Genomic DNA, 20,020 nt, shown 5'->3' with positions numbered 1-20,020 from the left:
TCATCCCCAATCAGTACCCTGTTCCTGCCTTCTCCCCATATCCCCTGACTCCGCTATCTTTAAGAGCCCTATCTAGCTCTCTCTTGAAAGTATCCAGAGAACTGGCCTCGACCGCCCTCTGAGGCAGAGAATTCCACAGACTCACAACTCTGTGTGAAAAAGTGTACGTTCTGTCCTCTTGTTTACATTGTTTACCAATATGATGCATATTGGTAAACAAGTCCTTGGTCAGGACCAAGAAAGTCTGAAGAAGGGTTTCGGCCCGAAACGTTGCCTATTTCCTTCGCTCCACAGATGCTGCTGCACCCGCTGAGTTTCTCCAGCATTTTTGTCTTCCTTCGATTTTCCAGCATCTGCAGTTCCTTCTTAAACACTTGGTCAGGACCAAATTGGAGTATTGTGGAGCCGTATGGGATCCTTTCAACACCAACAAGATGACCCTGGAGAGAGTACAATGCCGAGCAGCCCGCTTTGTATGTCATGACTACAAGCGCAAATCAAGCGTGAATAATATGCCGACTTCTCTCGGATGGGACACCCTAGAGCTCCGCAGAATCAGGCTAGGACTTATTGCAATTGACAAGGAGATTCACAAAATCACGCCATCAAATCTCCCGTCATCCCAGAGCACCGACTACCATGAAACAAGACAAAATAACGGTCCCTACATCATCAACTCGCTAAATCGCAATAAACTTTGCGAGCAATATTCCCTTTACCCAAGGACGATAAGAGAATGGAATATGTTACCATCCACCACACACGCGCTGCTCCTGATGTTAAGTCATTTAAAAAGGGGATTGAGCAACTAGATCTCCTCAACTTGGTCAAAAAGGCCCACTTCAAAATGGCCCGCTACTCCACTCACTCCAACCTGCGCGAGATAACCACCGATGAGGTGTTTGCGCAGTAACCACCCAGAACCAGAACCAGAACCAGAATAATTACAGTCCAACACAGACACTTGAAGAATACCATTAAGGGCCAGTCCCACTTGGCCGTCATTTGCGCACCATTTACGCGACCTGGTAGCGTGTGGGTAGTGTGGGGCGGGCGCATGGAGTGGCGTGGAGGAGTGTGGAGTTGCGCGCGGTATCGCGCAGCGCTCCAGGATTTCGTTCTGGACGAAAGCTTCACGCGTCACCGGCCTGTCGCGTAAATGACGGTGGTGGAGGGAAGACTTAAGCCAGAAAGGATTTTGGGGAAGAAAGAGCTGCCTTAAATGTAGTTGCATCTGGTAGGGTAACTATGGTAGGGTGAAGATTATTCCAAGCTTTAATTGTGCGGGGGAAGAACAAATTGCTGTACACATCTGTCTTGGTAGCTGGAATCACATATTCAATTGAATGCCCTCGTCTGCTCCTAATTGGTTTGGGTTTGGTGTAAGTTTTGTAATCTATGTCGAGCTGACCATTTAACATTTTGTAAAAACAAGTCAAACGTCTGTCTTGGAGAGGGTTCCCAATCTACAGGAACAAACAGTTCCCAATTTAATAGATTCTACTTCAACTCATGTGTGATTTATGTCAACACATATTCCATTCCGTCAGTTTGAAGCACATTATGTGACAGACACCTAAACCTTAATACTTGATAACATTGGATGCCTAATTTCAATTTCCAACTCCTATTCGGTCTGCGAGGAACTTTTATTTTTATTTATTGCTCATATTTTGAGGATTATTTTCAGTTTCCAAGAGATTTTTCAGAAAGGCTCTCGTTTCATTTTCAAAGTATGGCAAAATATTTCTAGACTTCATTTAAAACCAGTTCTTCATGTTTACATGATATAATTAGCCGGTGAAGTTTAATAAAGTATTTTCTAAACGAGCTTTCAGAAAGGAAAATAAACATGTATTCCCACATGGAAAGACATCCAAACAAATCCTTCCTCCTGATCCAACTCTCACTGCCTGTTTTGTATTCATCTTCTTGCATTTTCCAGACCCTAGTGCCCGCTGTTTCTCTGCGATATCCAGTTACAAATGAAGGAGCTATTAAGTTCATTTCAAGATCCTTCAGGGCGGCACGGTGGCACGATAGGGGTGGTCACTGTGGCACCGCAGTAGAGTTGCTGCCTCACAGCGCCAGAAACCCAGGTTCGATCCTGAGTACGGGTGCTGTCTCTGCGATCTCCCCGTGACTTGCACGTGGGTTTTCTCCAGGTGCTCCAGTTTCCTCCCACATTCCAGAGACGTGCAGGTTTGTAGGTTAATTGGCTTTGATAAAAAAGATCCCTGGTGTGTGTAGGACAGCGTTAGTGTGCAGCCTCGGTGGGCCAAAGGGCCTGGATCTCTAAAGTCTGAAGTTAATCCTCTTGGGCCTTTTTTTTTACAGCGATGTCATTCTAAACCCTGGCACTAAACATACACATTAAACATAGGCATAGAATGTAGAAAGGTACAGCACAAGAAGAGGCCCTTCGGCCCACAATGTTTGTGCCGAACATGACTCCAAGATAAATTAATCTCATCTGCCAGTACATGATCCATGTCTGTGCATTCGCTGCATATCCATGTGCCTATTTAAAAGCCTCTTAAACACCACTACCATATCTGCCTCCACCACTACCCCTGGCAGCACGTTCCAGGCACCCACCACCCTCTGTGTAAAACCTTTTTTCACACACAGAGTGGTGAATCTGTGGAACTCTCTGCCACGGAAGGTAGTTGAGGCCAGTTCATTGGCTATATTTAAGAGGGAGTTAGATGTGGCTCTTGTGGCTAAAGGGATCAGGGGGTATGGAGAGAAGGCAATGAAGGGCCGAATGGCCTACTCCTGCACCTATTTTCTATGTTTCTATACACAATTCAAATTTAAAATGTTCCTCTTTCACCTTAAAGCTATGCCCTCTAGTCTTTGACATTTCCATCCAGGGAAAAAGATTCTGACTGTCTACCCTATCTATGTCTCTTATAATTTTATACACTTCTACCAGGTCGCCCAGCAACTTCCAGCGCTTCAAAGAAGACACCCCAAATTTGTCCAATCTCTCTTTATAGTTAATATGTTTTAATACAGGCAGCATTCTGGTAAACTGAAAATCCACCATTGTTTTTATACAACTACATTTTTTTCTGATTTTCTTGCATCAATATGATTTATTTCAGGAACGATCCCCCTTCCAGTAACACTGAGAGCTCAATGCGATAGAAGAGGCACTTTGTGCAGCACTTACTTCTGTTGGCAGTTACAAGCTAGTGCTTGGCAGAGTAGTATAATGTTGCTAGTGTAGTCCGGAGGGACACACAGCAGAGCTGGTTGTAAGCCGACACAAAGTGCTAGAGTAACTCAGTGGGTCAGGCAGCATCTCTGGAGAATATGGACAGGCAACGTTTCATGTCAAGACCCTTCTTCAGACCCAACCCAAAATGTCACCTATCCATGTACTCCAGAGACACTGAGTTCATGTTTTCCTATAACAATGTGGTCTGGCATGTTTAAAGGGCTTCTCTGCTTCTTCTACAGATGCGCTGCAGAATGCATTTTATCGGGATGCATCACAGCATGGTTTGGGAACAGCTCCATCCAAGACCGCACAAAATTTCAAAGAATTGTGGACACATGTCCAGACCATCACACACAAAGCAACCTCCCTTCCATTGACTCCATCTACACCTCACGCTGCCTCGGCAAGGCCAGCAGTGTAATCAAGGACGAGTCGCACCCCCGGTCACTCCCTCTTCTCCCCTCTCCCATCAGGCAAGAGGTACAGAAGTGTGCAAACGCACACCTCCAGATTCAGGGACAGTTTCTTCCCGGCTGTTGTCAGGCAACTGAACCATCCTTTCACTAACTAGAGAGCAGTCCTGAACGAACCATCTACCTCATTGGAGACCCTCGGACTATCTTTAATCGGACTTTACTGGGCTTTACCTTGCACGATGCTATTCCCTTTATCCTGTATCTGTACATCTGTGGACGGCTGGATTGTAATCATGTATTGTCTTTCTGCTGACATGGACCTCGGCACATGTGACAATAAACTAAACTAAACTACACTAAACTTTGCTCTCAAGCTATTTCTCAGTCCTCTTGGTTTACTTCCCATTGACTCCGATGGCCTGTGAAATTCCATGACATCACAGCACCGTGAGGTTCCCCTTTAGTGACACACCCATTGGCTTCCTCACGGAACACACCACAAACCCAAGCACCAGTTCCTGTTCAGCTATAAACGCAGCTGATACGAATATTATCATTTTCATCGATGGCAAATTAGGTTTATTTTACAGGCATCGTCTAATGGCAAAGAAAAGTTATATTCTGTAGGCATATCGTTGTCATTTTTCTCGTGTAAACAGCAGCAAAAATGTTTTCACATGAAGCTTAACACCAGGGACTGGTTGGTGTTTATTAAGTTGATTGGGAGCAGCTTGGTTGTTTTAGCAATTAAAGAACTAAATACAGACAACTGCCAAGGGCTAAGTGAATGTACACAGTTGTCACGAAGCTCTCTCCACTCCCACCAACAGGCAACCTGAAGCAGAGCTGATATTTCTGCTGGATATCCATCGGCAATGTTAAGCTGGAAATATTTTGGCTCGGCTCGAGTTTAATGTTGAATAGCTGTTGAAACAAGAAACATTATCCCCATTTCTCACAACACAGGTGCTGAGCGAAGTTTCCAGCATTCCCCGCCACCATTCCCCTCCCTCTGTGTACGTCAAGAGAGACAGAGGTGATGAGCTAGTCTATAGTGAGGATATCATTGCCTGCGTCCCAATTTTTCCAACATGGAAGCCGCCTCATTTTGCTACAGAAGGCTGTTGTGGCCAAGTCAGTGGATATATTTAAGAGATAGATGGATTCTTGATTAGTACGGGTGTCGGGAGTTATGGGGAGAAGGCAGGAGAATGGGGTTAGGAGGGAGAGAGATAGATCAGCCGTGATTGAATGGCGGAGTAGACTCGATGGGCCGAATGGCCTAATTCTACTCCTATCACTTACAACCTCATTCTTCCATCAGACACAAAGATTGGAAACTGGCAGCCAATCTCTGCCGTCCATCGCTAATTACCCTTGAGTACCTTTTGATTGATTGACACTTTTTTTATCATATGTGACATGTCACAGTGAAATTCTTATATTTGCATACCGTATGCAAAGAGTCGCCATGTATTAGGGCACTGACAAAGTTGCAGTCTTCAATGTAGTCCCTAATGGCCCCTCCTTCTTCTCGGCACCCCCCCCCCCCCCCCACTCTAGGTCCCTCTGTTCTCGGCGGGCCCCTCAGCGGCCCCCCCATGCTGGGTCCCTCTTTGTTCTAGGCAGCCTCCCCCCCCCCCCATGTTTTAATTCTCTCGGTGCCCCCACCCCACCCCACTCCGAGCCTCTCTTTCTTCTCGGCGGCCAGTCCTGGAGCGACATCCACCACGGGCCCTTCTGACCTCCGGCACATGATGACAAATTGTTCATTTCAAATCTGCAGTTCTACAGAGAGTCCTGGAGTCGGGCAGGCAGCACGACAACAAGTCCTTTGGCCCACCATGACCGGCCACCAAGTGACCATTAGGGTCACTCAGTCCGTAGCTTTCTATACCACTGGTCAACAAATACTTGTTCAGTGAGAGTGCCTGCCTCCACCTCACCCTCATGTTGCGCACCCACACTGCAACAACACCCGGGGTGAAGCAGATTATGCTGCAGTCTGTACTCCATCCTCACAGCGCCAGAAACCCAGGTTACCAAAACCGATTAGCCTACAAACCTGTACGTCTTTGGAGTGTGGGAGGAAACCTGAGCACCCGGGGAAAACCCACGCAGGTCACAGGGAGAACGTACAAACTCCGTACAGACAGCACCCGTAGTCCAGATCGAACCCGGGCCTCTGATGCTGTGAGGCAGCAACTCTACTGGTGCACCACCATTCCGCCTCTTAAAGTACCGCGGAAACCCAGCCCACATAATCACGGAGACAGTAAGACTTGCCCCACCCCAGTCATTCCCTCTTCTCCCCACTCCCATTGGGCAGAAGATACAGAAGCCTGAAAGCGCGCACCACCAGACTCAGGAACAGCTTCTTTCCCTCTGTTATCAGGCTTCTGAATGGTCCTTCCATAAGCTAGGGTACTGTCTGATTCACCTCTACCCCATTGTGGACATTGGACTTTGTCTGTGGAACTGATGCGCTACAATGCTGAGAACTATATTCTGCACTCTGTATCTTCCCCTTTGCTCCACCTGTTGTACTGGAGCTTGACTTGATTATGTTTATCTCCAATATTATCTGCCACTTTCCATCATTTTGCGAATAGATTGCTCTAGGGCAGTAATTAAATCAGATTGATGCTGTCTTGTGGGCGGACCTTGAGCAATTATCCACACAGTTAGATGCATGGCAGTGTTGTTTGCAGTCAGTTGGCTCAGGGTGTGGCCAACCCTGGGATCCAAGTCTCCAGCATTACTGCGCAGGAAGGAACTGCAGATACCGGTTCACGCTGAAGATAGACACAAAGTGCTGGAGTAACTCAGCGGCAGCATCGCTGGAGAAAAGGAATGGGTGCCGTTTTGGATTTCTGAGAAGGATTCCCACCCATTCCTTCTCTCCAGAGATGCTGCCTGTCCCGCTGAGTTACTCCAGCATTTTGTGTCTGTCTTCCAGCTTTACTGTCAGATGTCATTGGAGTTCCATTTTGCTCCAGTGTTCGGTGCACATCAGAGGGGATCACCTACTGAGTTTAGTTTCGTATTAGTTCAGAGATACAGCATGGCATTGCTGGCTCGCAGGGCAGAATGGCCTACTCCTGCGCCTATTGTCTATTGTCTATTTAGCATTGCCTTCTGCTCTGTGTTGCCAGCCCCACACAGCTGAAGGTGCAATGATATAGAACTGCTTCTCCCGTTCCCATTGACATTGATGAGTGCTGACAGGAGACTGCGTTTTACCTGCTTCATCGCTTTTAGGATTACTTGGCTTTGTCTTTAACATTTTACCTGATTAAAAGTCCTCCAGAGATAGCATTTGAACTAATGACTCTGAATCATGTGTTTATCCCTCTGAATGACTGGTCCTGTAACATGTTTAAGAAAGAACTGCAGATGGTGGTAAAATCGAAGGTAGACAAAAATGCTGGATTAAACTCAGCGGGTGAGGCAGCATCTATGGAGCGAAGGAAATAGGTGACGTTTTCGGGTCGAGACCCTTCTTCAGACTGTAACATAATCACTATGCTGCCAGCTCTTTCGATTCAAGGGAGGGGATGCTGAAGTTGCATTTGTTTTCAGTTAAACTCTTCTCCTGCAAACACTCCTGTCTTTAAAACAAAGCTGAACAATAATCTCAGACACAACAAAGATCTTTCAAACCAGTGTGAACAGGCATGCACATTCAATTACAAATCTTGAGCACCAAGAATGTTTTGAGAAATTTGGTTTGTTTAGTAATAGACAAGTCATTAAGCAACTGTTTCCAAATTATAGGCTGCATAGGCATGATGGGACATGTCCCTGAATTTTAAACACTTATCTTGTTTACGTCCAAACAGCCAGGCTTCCAAGGTTACAGGTCTGTCTGTACAAAGGTGGACAAAAATGTTGGAGAAACTCAGCGGGTGAGGCAGCATCTATGGAGCGAAGGAATAGGTGACGTTTCGGGTCGAGATGCAATCAAGTCGACGTGCACAAAGGGAAGATCAAATAGAACAAGTTGTCCAACAACTTTAGGCTGTGCACGCCACACGAAAGAAGAAGAGGTCAATGTTCATACCGCTGGGGTGTAAACTGCCCAGGTGAAATATGAGGTGCTGCTCCTCCAATTTGCACTGGGCCTCACTCTGGCCATGGAGGAGGCCCAGGACAGAAAGGTCGGATTCGGAATGCGAGGGGGAGTTGAAGTGCTGAGCCACCGGGAGATCAGATTGGTTAATACGAACCGAGCGGAGGTGTTGGGCGAAGCGATCGCCAAGCCTGCGCTTGGTCTCACCGATGTAGAGCAGCTGACACCTAGAGCAGCGGATGCAATAGATGAGGTTGGAGGAGGTGCAGGTGAACCTCTGCCTCACCTGGAACGACTGCTTAGGATCCTTGGATGGAGTCGAGGTGGGAGGTAAAGCGACAAGTGTAGCATTTCCTGAGGTTGCAAGGGAAAGTACCCGGGGAGGGGGTGGTGTGGGTGGGAAGGGACAAATTGACCAGGGAGTGGTCTCTGCGGAAAGCCGAAAGGGGAGGAGATGGGAAGATGTGGCCAGTGGTGGGATCCCGTTGGAGGTGGCAAAAATGTCGGAGGATTATCTGTTGTAATGTCTGTCTGTCTGTAACAGATCTCCAGTGTTGAAACTTAGTAAAACACTGCCCTCCGCTGGTAGAAATGAAATGTTCACCTTATAAAGAAATTAATTTCACTTAACCTAAAACAATGGCCTGTTCCCATTATCTTTATGCATATCTTTCATTCATTTGATCTATATCTCTCTATATCGCCATCGATATGTCTCGTTTCCCTTTCCCCTGACTCTCAGTCTGAAAAAGTGTCTCGACTAAAAACGTCACCCATTCCTTCTCTCCAGAGATGCTGCCTGACCCGCTGAGTTACTCCAGCTTTTTTGTGTCTATCTTCGGTGTACACCAGCATCTGCAGTTCCTTCCTACACAATAATTTATACTTATTGTTAAGAGAATGAGTTTTCCAAATGGTCCGAAGCGCTTCTGTGAATGGTCATTCAATAGTTGAGAAGTTTTGAAACGTTATTTTCATGATTGACAATGCTTAAGAGTCAAGGATGATTCATTGTCTAATGTGCCGGCAACAGAACAATGACATTCTTACTTGCTGCAGCTTCACAGGCCCTCGAACACAATCAATTCTTAAGTTCTAGGAGCAGAATTAGCCCATTCGGCCCATCACGTCAGGGGTTATGGGGAGAAGACAATAGAATGGGGTTAGAAGGGAACGAGAGATTGAATGGTTGAGTAGACGATGGGCCAAATGGCCTAATTCTGCTCCTATCCCATGACCTTATAAGAGTGAAACAAATGTAGTGGATGATAGTAGATCCTCCTCTGGGCCAGCACCCCCTGCAGGCGTCGACTTGCAACTTCCAAGGCTTTGAATTCGACTGATCTTGGCCCAAAAAGACATGCAATTTCTTATGTTCTCACTAACTCCAATCTCACTCTACCTTAGTTGGTTAAGTGACAATAAACGAGAACTTGAACTTGGAGCTCAGCATCCAGGCAGCCCTGGGTTGATGAAGGAAGGGCCAGGGGACATGGGGTGGAGGGTGCTACACCCATGAGTCCCGCGCAAACTGCTTCCTATCCTGCTTCAGACACACCAGCCTGGACGAGTCTGTGTTCTATGTCTATATGATGTGTGAAGTTGCAGCCCCTGTTCCAATATCTAAAGGGGCTGCTCCTTGCCTTCTGGCTGCACTTCACACCCGCCCTCCACATCTTTGGACATTCTTTGCGTAAGGGAGAAGATAGGGCTGAGGATGTCTTGGTTGGGTTGCTGCTGGACCTGACCAAGCTGGCCATCCACGAGTCACAGTGCCAGACGGAAGAGGGCCCTGTCCGAGCCTGCTGCCTGCGTCTTTTCCGGGGTTACGTGCGCGCCCGGGTGGTTTTATAGAGGGACTACACGCTGTCCACGGGTAACAACTAAGTATTACTGCTTATTAATCTATCGTATTATTATTGTATATTTGTGTGTTATTGTTTTAAAGGTCCAATGGAGCTGCAAGTAAGAACTTCATTATTCTGTTACTGGCACATTGGACATTAAACACACTTGACTTTAAATGTCGGCTTTGATAATAAAAATCGCAAGCAGAGTTTCTTGTCACATCTACATTGCCAAATCGGGTTATTGATAGGGGATGATCAGCCATGATCACAATGAATGGCGGTGCTGGCTCGAAGGGCCGAATGGCCTTATCCTGCACCTATTTTCTATGTTTCTATTACCAGCAGGCTGCTCACATACACGAGCAGCTCTAACTGTAGTGTGCTCAGTAATTAGGACTTTGCTTCCAAAGGTTAAGACAGCATTTGATCTGTGGCCTTCTTTGGTTGCATTTGGCACAACCCTGAATAAAAGGGCTGGTATTCAGTGTGATGTTATCACTAAAAAGGCATGTTATAATAGCCCACTTTTTATGCATAAATGGAACTCTTACTCCAGCACCAACAAGTTTAGAAATAAGGTACTGTAGAAGCGGGTTTAAAAAAAGACACAAAGTGGTGATGTAACTCAGCAGGTCAAGCAGCAGCCTGGAGAACATCGATAAGGTCACATGAAGATAGACACAAAAAAGCTGGAGTAACTCAGCGGGTCACACAACTCCAGAGAAAAGGAAGAGGTGATGTTGTGGTTGAGCCGAAACCTAAACTCATTGAAGATGGAAAGCTAAAATGTCACTTATTCCATTTCTCCAGGGATGCTGCCTGACCCGCTGAATTACCCCAACTGTTTCTGTCTGTCTTTGGTTTAAAACAACATCTGCAGTTCCTTGCTACACATAGATAGGTCACACAATTGGTTCGAGTCTGAAGACAGGCCCTGACCTGAAGAGCAACCTATCCATGTTCTCCAGCAATGCCGAGTTACTCCAGCACTTTGTCTTCCCCCCTCACCATAAAGTTTAATTGTCTTTGGACGATATGACTCAAACTTACTGTACTTGAAAGTAGAGCATTTATACAAAGTGGCAATGGTCTCAACTTTCACATTGAAAAATAAGATAAAAATGGTCCCGAATTAAATATCAGATCAATATTTAAACAATGAATAATCAGGAAAACCAAAGTTTATATCTGGAAATACATTACAGAGTTACAGAGAAAGGCTTTAAACTTTAAGCAGTAGTCAAAAATGTACACAGTGATTTTGCAACTGATAAATTGTAGTAACATGGTAAAAATATTGTACAGGAACAATCAGACCAACATCTTAAGATATTAAATCCATACATACTGATAATCTTACAAAAATTCTAAAATTACAATTTATGAGATGTAATGTCTTAACAAAAGCATATACTGAACAGAAATTCTTAGTTTTCTCTTCCCACCGCCACCTATTTCATGTCGACATTGTACTCTGGATGAAGTCAATCTATTGCACTACTCATTGAAGATGGACACAAAATGCTGGAGTAACTCAGCGGGACAGGCAGCATCTCTGGATAGAAGGAATGGGTGACGTATTGGGTTGAGACCCTTCTTCAGAAAGAGAGTCAGGAGAGAGGGTGACACAGACTTGAGGAAGTGCAAGGTGTGGGAACGAGACATCATAGGGGATGCGGGTCAGGGAAAATCTAGAACTCACGGTCTCCTTGTATATAAATGGGGGAAATGTATTTACATGAGCCGACAACCAGCTGAGATCAAGGGGCAACCCTCCACGCCACATGGGCGAAGATTGAGGGGGGATCTTATAGAAACTTACAACATTCTTAAGGGGTTGGACAGGCTAGATGCAGGAAGATTGTTCCCGATGTTGGGGGAAGTCCAGAACAAGGGGTCACAGTTTAAGGATAAGGGGGAATCTTTTAGGACCGAGATGAGAATTTTACAGAGAGTGGTGAATTCTCTGCCACAGAAAGTAGTTGAGGCCAGTTCATTGGCTATATTTAAGAGGGAGTTAGATGTGGCCCTTGTGGCTAAAGGGATCAGGAGGTATGGAGAGAAGGCAGGTACAGGATACTGAGTTGGATGATCAGCCATGATTGTATTGAATGGCAGTGCAGGCTCGAAGGGCCGAATGCACCTATTGTCTATGTTTGGCACTGGTGATAAGTCTACTGATCCAAAGAACTACTTTACCCACTCAAAAAACACCTCTATTTACCTATTACCTCCCACACCTTGCCCTGCCCCTCCTCTCTTCCAGCTTTCTTCCCTCCCCCTCCAATCAGTCTGAAGGAGGGTCCCAACCTGAAACACCACCATGGTTCCATGTCCTCCAGGTATGCTGCCTGACCCACTGAGTTACTCCAGCACATTGTCTCTTCCCCCCCCAACCCCCCCACGATTACCCCAGTGCCCAATGGTAATGCAGGAATGTCATTTGACACCAGGATAACTGGTTTAAGAAAAAGTAGCATACATATTCAAAATGAAAGTGATACTTTAATCAAACTGCAGATATTTCAGTAGTGATCAAATGAAGTATTTTGTTATTATTTCATTCTTACGCCTAGCTTTACACACTAGTTTTGGTTTGACAAAATAGAATTTCAGAAAGGTTTTAAGTCAGTCCTCCAAGCCATGAACCTTTTTCAAAATTGACACCATTATTTGTCAAAAAAATATATTTTTTATACTATTTACACATTCTTGTAGCCAGTAAATAAATAGAATATCTCCCAGTTTATACACTGGCTTGTCCACAAAAAGGTTTTGCAGTATTTTCTACATCACTAAAATCAAATTGATAAAGAGTCCTCAGATTTTGTATTTTACAAAAATAGTGAAAGGTTATACAGAGACGGAGAGCTCACACACTGCTCCACCACACAGCACTGGTACATAGACGGGACGCTCACATAGAGCTCCACCACTGGTACATTATAGCATCATGGCCCTCCATTCTGAACACTACCCAGTGTCTGTTCACTTTGAGAACTGGGACATTGGGAACCTGGCACCAATGCAGTGATGAATCGCCCCAGGGCTTGGTGGGGGGGGGCTTGTTGTTGTGGGTGGGGGCTTGTCGTTGTGGGTGGGGGCTTGTCGTTGTGGGTGGGGGCTTGTTGTTGTGGGTGGGGGCTTGTCGTTGTGGGTGGGGGCTTGTCGTTGAGAAGTGGAGCTCAGGACAGTGGGCAGGAGAGGCGAGGGTAGGTGAATGGTGGGGACTGACAGAGGGCTGCTCCCTTTGCCGAGTGCAGGTGTTTTGTGAATGGGCCGGCACTGCTCAAGTGGGATTACAGAGGCATCTCCAGGCTGAGGAGAGCTGTATTGCCCGGCATAGAGGAGACAGCAGCTTACATCACAGACGGTGGTTTGGGAGTCTTGACAAATACTCAGGGCAGGGACTGTATCCCCTGAGCGGTGACATTGCCAACCTCCAGCTACCCTCACTGTCGGCCCGTGAGGTGGTTCACAGCAGGTTGGCGTCAGGTTGCCAGCGTAGTAGAGGGCAGCAGCAGCAGCAGAGAAGGCAGGGATAATCAGCAGGAGCCTGGCATAGCAGCACCGTCAGTAAGGCAACTGCCTCTACATAATGCTACAGTCCTCTTTCAGCAAGAAATCCATGCTCTTCCTTTCAGAATGCAGAGTGCGAAACATGGTACCAGTGTAAATGATGGAGTACATCCCATCCCTACCTCCTTAAGGGAACGGACACAAATACTGCGGACTCAGCATTTGCTCCACGGCAAGAACGAGATGGAGACCAAAAGTAAATTCAACACGCGATACATAATAGTTGCTTCTGATCCGCAGAAAGTCTCCAGCCTTTACGTTTTGCGAAAACCAGTTGGGCGTTAAGATCAGAGACGAGCATTCACGGTGCCTCGCCGCGGTTCAGGCGTCAAGTTCAATTTTGCATTCTGTTCTAACATGAACATTCCAACAAGCAGACGGAGCAGATTATTCTTGATCCAGCACCATCGCTGACAGAGCATTGGGGTCCCTCATGAGGGGGTGGGCTGCCAGAATACGATCTATTCTCTCTCTTTGGGGGGCATCGGGAAAGATCTTAAACAAGTCCTGCTTCAGTCGTTCAGTTTCCTCTTTTGGTCGCAAAGGAGGAATCACAGGCTGCTCCAATATTGGTTGTGCCAATAGTTTATTGTTCCCAATCACAGCCTTGAGTAAAGTCCTATAAAGCAAAGGAAAAAAAGTCACCAAGATGCCGAGTTTTCAGAATGGCTAACTGTACAGTTCATTACATAATAGAGGTGCTGGCTCGAAGGGCCGAATGGCCTCCTCCTGAACCTATTTTCTATGTTTCTAATCAATAATATCGTCTCACCAGGTGTATAACATCATGAGGTGAACAAATAGAGTGACCCAGGTGAAAGGAATTAAAAAAAAACAGGTTTAAGGAGCGAGGGGGAACTTTTAATAGGAACAATAGATGCAGGAGTAGGCCATTTGGCCCTTCGAGCCGAATTCAATGTGATCATGGCTGATCATCCGCAATCAGTACCCCGTTCCTGCCTTCACCCCATATCCTCCGACTTCGCTATCTTTAAGAGCCCTATCTAGCTCTCTATTGAAAGCATCCAGAGAATTGGCCTCCACAGCCCTAAGCTCGACTGAGGCAGAGAATTCCAGATTCACAACTATGGGTGAAAAAGTTTTTCCTCATCTCCCTTTTCCTCATCTCCCTCCCGTCTACCCCTTATTCTTAAACTGTGGCCTCAAGGGGCAACTTTCTCACTCCGAGGGTAAAGAGAAATGGAACGAGCTGTCAGAGCAGGTCGTTGAGGCAGGTATTATAACAGCATTTGAAAGACACTTGGATGGGTACATGGATAGGAAAGGTTTAGAGGGAAAAAAGACAAAGTGCTGGAGTAGCTCAGTGGGTCAGGCAACATTGCGGGAGAACGTGACTCCATGTTACTGATGGTGGGACTGAAGGAGGTAGCGTATAGACCATTCTCATGGTGGTGACGGTCAGTGTCAGGTGCTTATACAATTATTATTGTGGGCTTAAATGAATCAACACGGAACAGAATGGATGGTGTGAACAACCTTGAAGAACATCCAGAGATAGTTCCTGCTGGGAAGATTAGCAGTCTGTGAAACTAGGAATACAAGGAATGCAAGGTAGAGGGGTGAAATAGCTAAAACAGAGAAGGGGACGGTTGATAAATAACACAATTCTGAATCAGGATTGCACTTAAGGCAGCAGTTAAAACGATGAATAGCTGGAGTCATACCAAGCGAGTTGTGATAAGGAGCAATATGTTTACTTTGAAGATATCACTGGTGGAGAACAAGGCTTCACTAGCTGTGTGGGTGGCTCTCATAGTAGTGGGAATAAAATGGGAGAAATCTAAGTGATGAAACCTGATTCTGAAACACCCGGACCAAGGATGGGATTATTGTATGTACCATCAGGAGCCATCAACTACCTCGTTCTTCTCTTGTCTAATTGGCTTAGTATAAATAAATAAAGTGTAATGCATTGGTGAAGCAGTTAATACAAAACGTGCATGACACTGATAATTTAGCTGCCAGGTTAAAATAGGGGTGAAATGAGTTTAGTACTGGTCTGCGCACACAAGGTGAAAAGTTTCAATGAAGAACAAAATAAACAGGTCCTGGCAAAAGGATTACATTCCTGATTTAGTTTAGTTTTGAGATACAGCACGGACAGGCCCTTCGGCCCACCGGGTCTATGTCGACCAGTGATCCCCGCACATTAACACCATCCTACACCCACTAGGGACAATTTTTACATTTACCAAGCCAATCAACCTACAAACCTGTACGTCTTTGGAGTGAGGGAGGAAACCGAAGATCTCAGAGAAAACCCACGCAGGTCACGGGGAGAACGTACAAACTCCGTACAGACAGCACCTGTAGTCAGGATTGAACCCGGGTCTCCGGCGCTGCATTCGCTATGAGGCAGCAACTCTACCGCTGCGCCACCGTGACCGGCCAAGAAATCACAGAAAGTCCCCAAAAACCAACACTTGCGGGGAAAGATCAAATCAAAAAGTAAGAATGAAAGGAAGCCACAAATCTGACATTGTGACAGAGACTAGTGTACAGGACATGGGTGCCGTGGCAATTAAGAGTTTAATTAAAGACAGATGCATCTTTCATCAATTGTCAGTGATGTGACTCACTGCATTGTGAATTCAGCACCACACTATAATGCTATTTGCTACACAGGAGATGAAGCCTGGATGAGCAAGTGGAGTGTTGATAGGCAATTACATTCAGAATAGCAGTTCCTGGAACATATTTTGTAGAATAAAATGTTGAAATGACAAATTCAAGGGGATAAAGTGCACTTTACTTTTGTCTTTCTGCTAAAAATGAGATTGAACACAAAAATGACTTTTAGTTCCCAGTGCAGTGAATGCCTTCCCATACAGGTATGTACAACCACTTGGGGGATACATCTCAATCCACAACACCCCTTGTGTAGGAACTGCAGACACTGATTTATACCAAAGATAGACACACATACTGGAGTAACTCAGCGGGAAATGCAGTATCTCTGGAGAAAAGGAATAGGTGACGTTTCGGGCCGAGAACCTTCTTCAGACCACGATACCGTTATGAATTCTCAACACACATTTTGTGGTAAAGTAAGGGTGACCTGTAGTGCAGATTTGTGATTGGGGTGAGGAGGGACTGTGCCGGTGATGTAGTGTGATGTTTGCTTTGCCTGAAAGGAGCAGAGTTTTTTTTTTTAAATAAAGGAGTTCACTCTTCAGTAAGCAAATAAAACCCAATTGATACAAAGCACTGTAAATGTCAGAAATACAATTGTTGTGGTTTAATGTTGTACGGAATTAGATGTTATCATCTTTGGAAAACCTGCCACAGGATCTTTCACTTTTCTCTGAACAAGCAGATGAGAATTCCATTCTACCTTTCAGCTGAAGGACAATCTGAATTGAAACGCTGGTCTAGATAGTAAACAAATCCTACAGCAGCCTCTGGCCCAGGGAGGATAAAACATTTCAGCAAGTTATGTGCAGATGGCAAACTAAAACCCATGTTGTTTGAATCACCTCCTGTGATCAATAGCTAATTAATGTTTAAGAAAGAACTGCAGATTCAGGAAAAATCGAAGTTAGACAAAATTGCTGGAGAAACTCAGCAGGTGAGGCAGCATCTATGGAGCAAAGGAAAAGGTGACGTTTCGGGTCGAGACCCTTCTTCAGATTTGAAGGGTCTGAAGAAGAGTCTCGACCCGAAATGTCACCTTTTCCTTCGCTCCACAGATGCTGCCTCACCCGCTGAGTTTGAATAGTTACCTTATCTACTCTTTCGGAGAAACTATTTCAGCAAGCACAGGAGGTGCTTGAAGTTTAAGAAACTGTATCTCCAACAAAAATCTATACTTTCAATAGAAAATAATTAAAAACATAAAAGCACATAGGATGTCTAGGTCAGCACGGTACTGCCATACAGCACTAGCGACCCAAGTTCAATCCTAACAATGGGTGCTGTCTGTGCTGTTTTACCTTCTCTCTGCCACTGTATGGATTTTCTCCAGGTGCTCCGGTTTCCTCCCACACTCCAAAAAAGATGTACAGATTTGTGGGTTAATTGACTTTGGTAAAATTGTAAATTGTCCCTAGTGTGTAGGATAGTGTTAGTCAATGAGGTGATCGCTGGCCGGCACGGACTCGGTGGGCCGAAGGGCTGGTTTCCGCGCTGTATCTCTAAAGTAATAGTCTAAAGTCAATGATGAAATCTGAATTGAGAAGACATTTAAAAGCTAATTTGGGGGGCACTTTCCACAGCACCAACATCTGACAAAAGTCCTTTCAGTGAGAAGTACCTGCAAGGGCCTGCCTGCAGAAAGGTGTCCAGTCTTGGTCCGTTCCTCCCAAGGGGATCATCAGGTATCATGAATATGTCTCCAACAAATGTATACTGTAGTAACCTAATAAACAGAATCAACACTTTACACTTGTCCAGAGATGACAATTTGGTATTATAAACCAAGCTTTTGCCCATTTTCAGTAAATTAGCACTCATTTAGGTAAATGTTCCACACTTCATGCAATAATACACAAAAACCATTCTGCATTGATTAATGAACTGTGCAATTCTGATGGTTTCCTCAACTTGCATATGGTGGGTGGTCCTCAATTTCAACTACGATTCTGAGCAAAGCAGGGAGAAATTAAATCACATGCAATGCTTCTGCTCATGATTACTATGCAGTTGCTCTTGCTGGAAGGGACGTGAGAAGTGGTGCCTGCCAGAGATTGACTAATATCTGTGGTTTAAATATGAAGATTCATCGTTTTAAATGCCCCGGAATTGATCTAGCTTCCGTCGTATCATTTTAGAATATATAAAGCGGGGAAAGATTAAAAATCTTTCAATTATCCGAACATTGCCCATCACAAGGCAAATGAGTCAATTCTGAATCACGCTTTGTGTTAACGTTTAATATCGAAAATCAATAATGCCATGGAAATACCCTATCTAATGAGGTTTCATTCACGGCAAGGTTATGATGAGTCAAAAAGCTTTTTATAAAAATGCCTGTAATATCCACATACCGCTTGTAGAACTTCTCAATATGTGTTTTTGCATTGATGCAAATAGGTAGAAAGGCACCCTTTTATTCAGTGACGATTTGAAAGCAAAATTAAATTCTCAATACTTTACTTCAAGGAAATCTTGATTTAATGCAATTTAAATTTATAATTAATGAAACATATTTGTCCTAGGGACAACTGTAAGTAGGATTTATAGAAACATAGAAAATAGGTGCAGGAGTAGGCCGTTCAGCCCTTCGAGCCTGCACCGCCATTCGATATGATCATGGCTGATCATCCAACTCAGTATCCCATCCCTGCCTTCTCTCCATACCCCCTGATCCCTTTAGCCACAAGGGCCACATCTAACTCCCTCTTAAATATAATAGGAGTTTAAAGAAGGGGTCCCGACCCAACCTGCGATCTGTCCATTCCCTCCACAGATGCTGCCTGACTTGCTGAGTTCCTCCAGAACTGTGTTTTGCTTAGGACTTAGCATTTATATTTTATATTCACTTCTACAATCTCCTTCAGATCACTGTTCAGGTGTACTGCTATTTTCCATGTAAAAACACAGAAAATAAGCAGATTAATTTGGGCAGTCTGGCAATTTTGTCAATGGTATTCTGTGTTTATGAATGTAAAATCATGAAATCCACAAAGAGTAGACTAGGCAATTGAGATTTGTTTTTTCCTAGTGGCTATTTACATGATTATTACACCTTGTTCCACTCAGCATCATTGGAATTCAGAAAGCTCAATCTACTTCAGACACTTCTCAAGTCTCCAAAATTACAGTTGGTTTGGCTCAATTCCACATATTTATCATCATTTCTTATATCCCTGATATAACCCAAACTCAGGTGCTGCCCAAAATTGCTCGGCTTAGATGGCTTCCTAATACCTCCAGTTCAACCATCGCAGCAGATGTGGATCTACTTTGATCCAAGCCACACGAGCCCCTGGATGCACGGCGCACAGCGAGTAAAAATGCCGCCCCACAGGCTCACCCTGACCTCGGACGCTGTCTGTGTGGAGTTTGCACATTTTCCCATGACCGTGTGAGTTTCCTCCAGATGCTCTGGTTTCCTCCCAGATACCAAAGACTTTGGATTTGTAGATTAATTGGCTGCTGTAAGATTGCTCCTAACGCGTCGAGAGTGGATGTGGAAGTGGGATAATAGAACTAGTGTGAATAAGTGATCGGTGGTCACTCGGTGGGCTGAAAGGTCAGTTTACGCGCTGTGCTTTACGGGCAGTCACGTTATCTACCAGTAGAGTTGCTGCCTCACAGCGCCGAGACCCGAGTTCGATCCCGACTAAAGGGGCTGTCTGTACGGAGTTTGTACATTCTCCCCGTGACCTGCGTCGGTTTTCTCCGAGATCTTCGGTTTCCTCCCACACCCCAAAGACGTACAGGTTTGTAGGTTAATTGGCTTAGTAAATGTAAAAATTGTCCCTAGTGTGTGTAGGATGGAGTTAATATGCGGGGATCGCTAGTCGGCGCGGACCCAGTGGGCCGAAGGGCCTGTTTCCGCGCTGCATCTCTAAACTAAACCTCTAATTTAAACAAACGGCTTTTTTCACCAACATAATTAGAGTGCTTGCTGCATACTGTTTAAAGCAGTTACCTCTCCAAAATGATTGATTTCCAGGTTGTAGTTTCATACACAAATTCTCGCAGGTTGTCATTAGTGACAATAATCCCTCCTGTTTTCTCAGCAAGGTGCAATAAAAACCTGCAGAAAAGGAACAATAGATTGCCAAAAATGTTTGTCAATTACTGAGGTTAGAATATGCCGTGTTAATCTTTTCAGTCCCTAGATTCACATTTCAACTCTCTAATAATCTCCTTCATTTTTAGCATTTCCAGTCCATCCAAGACTGTT

At 45.0% G+C, this 20,020-nt stretch overlaps 1 protein-coding gene across 2 annotated transcripts in view; it reads right to left on the bottom strand.

Annotated features, from left to right (window-relative positions):
• Positions 1-3,024: 3,024 nt before the first annotated feature.
• Positions 3,025-20,020, bottom strand: part of n4bp1 (NEDD4 binding protein 1) — a 34,995-nt gene continuing 17,999 nt past the window's right edge. Inside the window, exons 5-9 of one of the 2 annotated variants that reach the window (XM_033036389.1) lie at positions 19,763-19,870; positions 17,420-17,524; positions 13,491-13,765; positions 10,912-10,914; positions 3,025-3,037 (exon numbers count right to left, since the gene is read on the bottom strand). In XM_033036389.1, the coding sequence (XP_032892280.1) occupies positions 13,534-13,765; positions 17,420-17,524; positions 19,763-19,870 (445 nt within the window). In that variant the 3' untranslated portion in view covers positions 3,025-3,037; positions 10,912-10,914; positions 13,491-13,533. Of the gene's footprint in view, positions 3,038-10,911; positions 10,915-12,050; positions 13,766-17,419; positions 17,525-19,762; positions 19,871-20,020 lie in introns of those variants that run through there. The other variant, XM_033036388.1, reaches the window with a different exon arrangement.

This window comes from Amblyraja radiata, chromosome 17 (assembly GCF_010909765.2).
Source record: "Amblyraja radiata isolate CabotCenter1 chromosome 17, sAmbRad1.1.pri, whole genome shotgun sequence".
NCBI lineage: Eukaryota > Metazoa > Chordata > Chondrichthyes > Rajiformes > Rajidae > Amblyraja > Amblyraja radiata.
The sequence above is the reverse complement of the archived record's forward strand: the minus strand, read 5'-3'. Positions and strand labels throughout refer to the sequence as shown.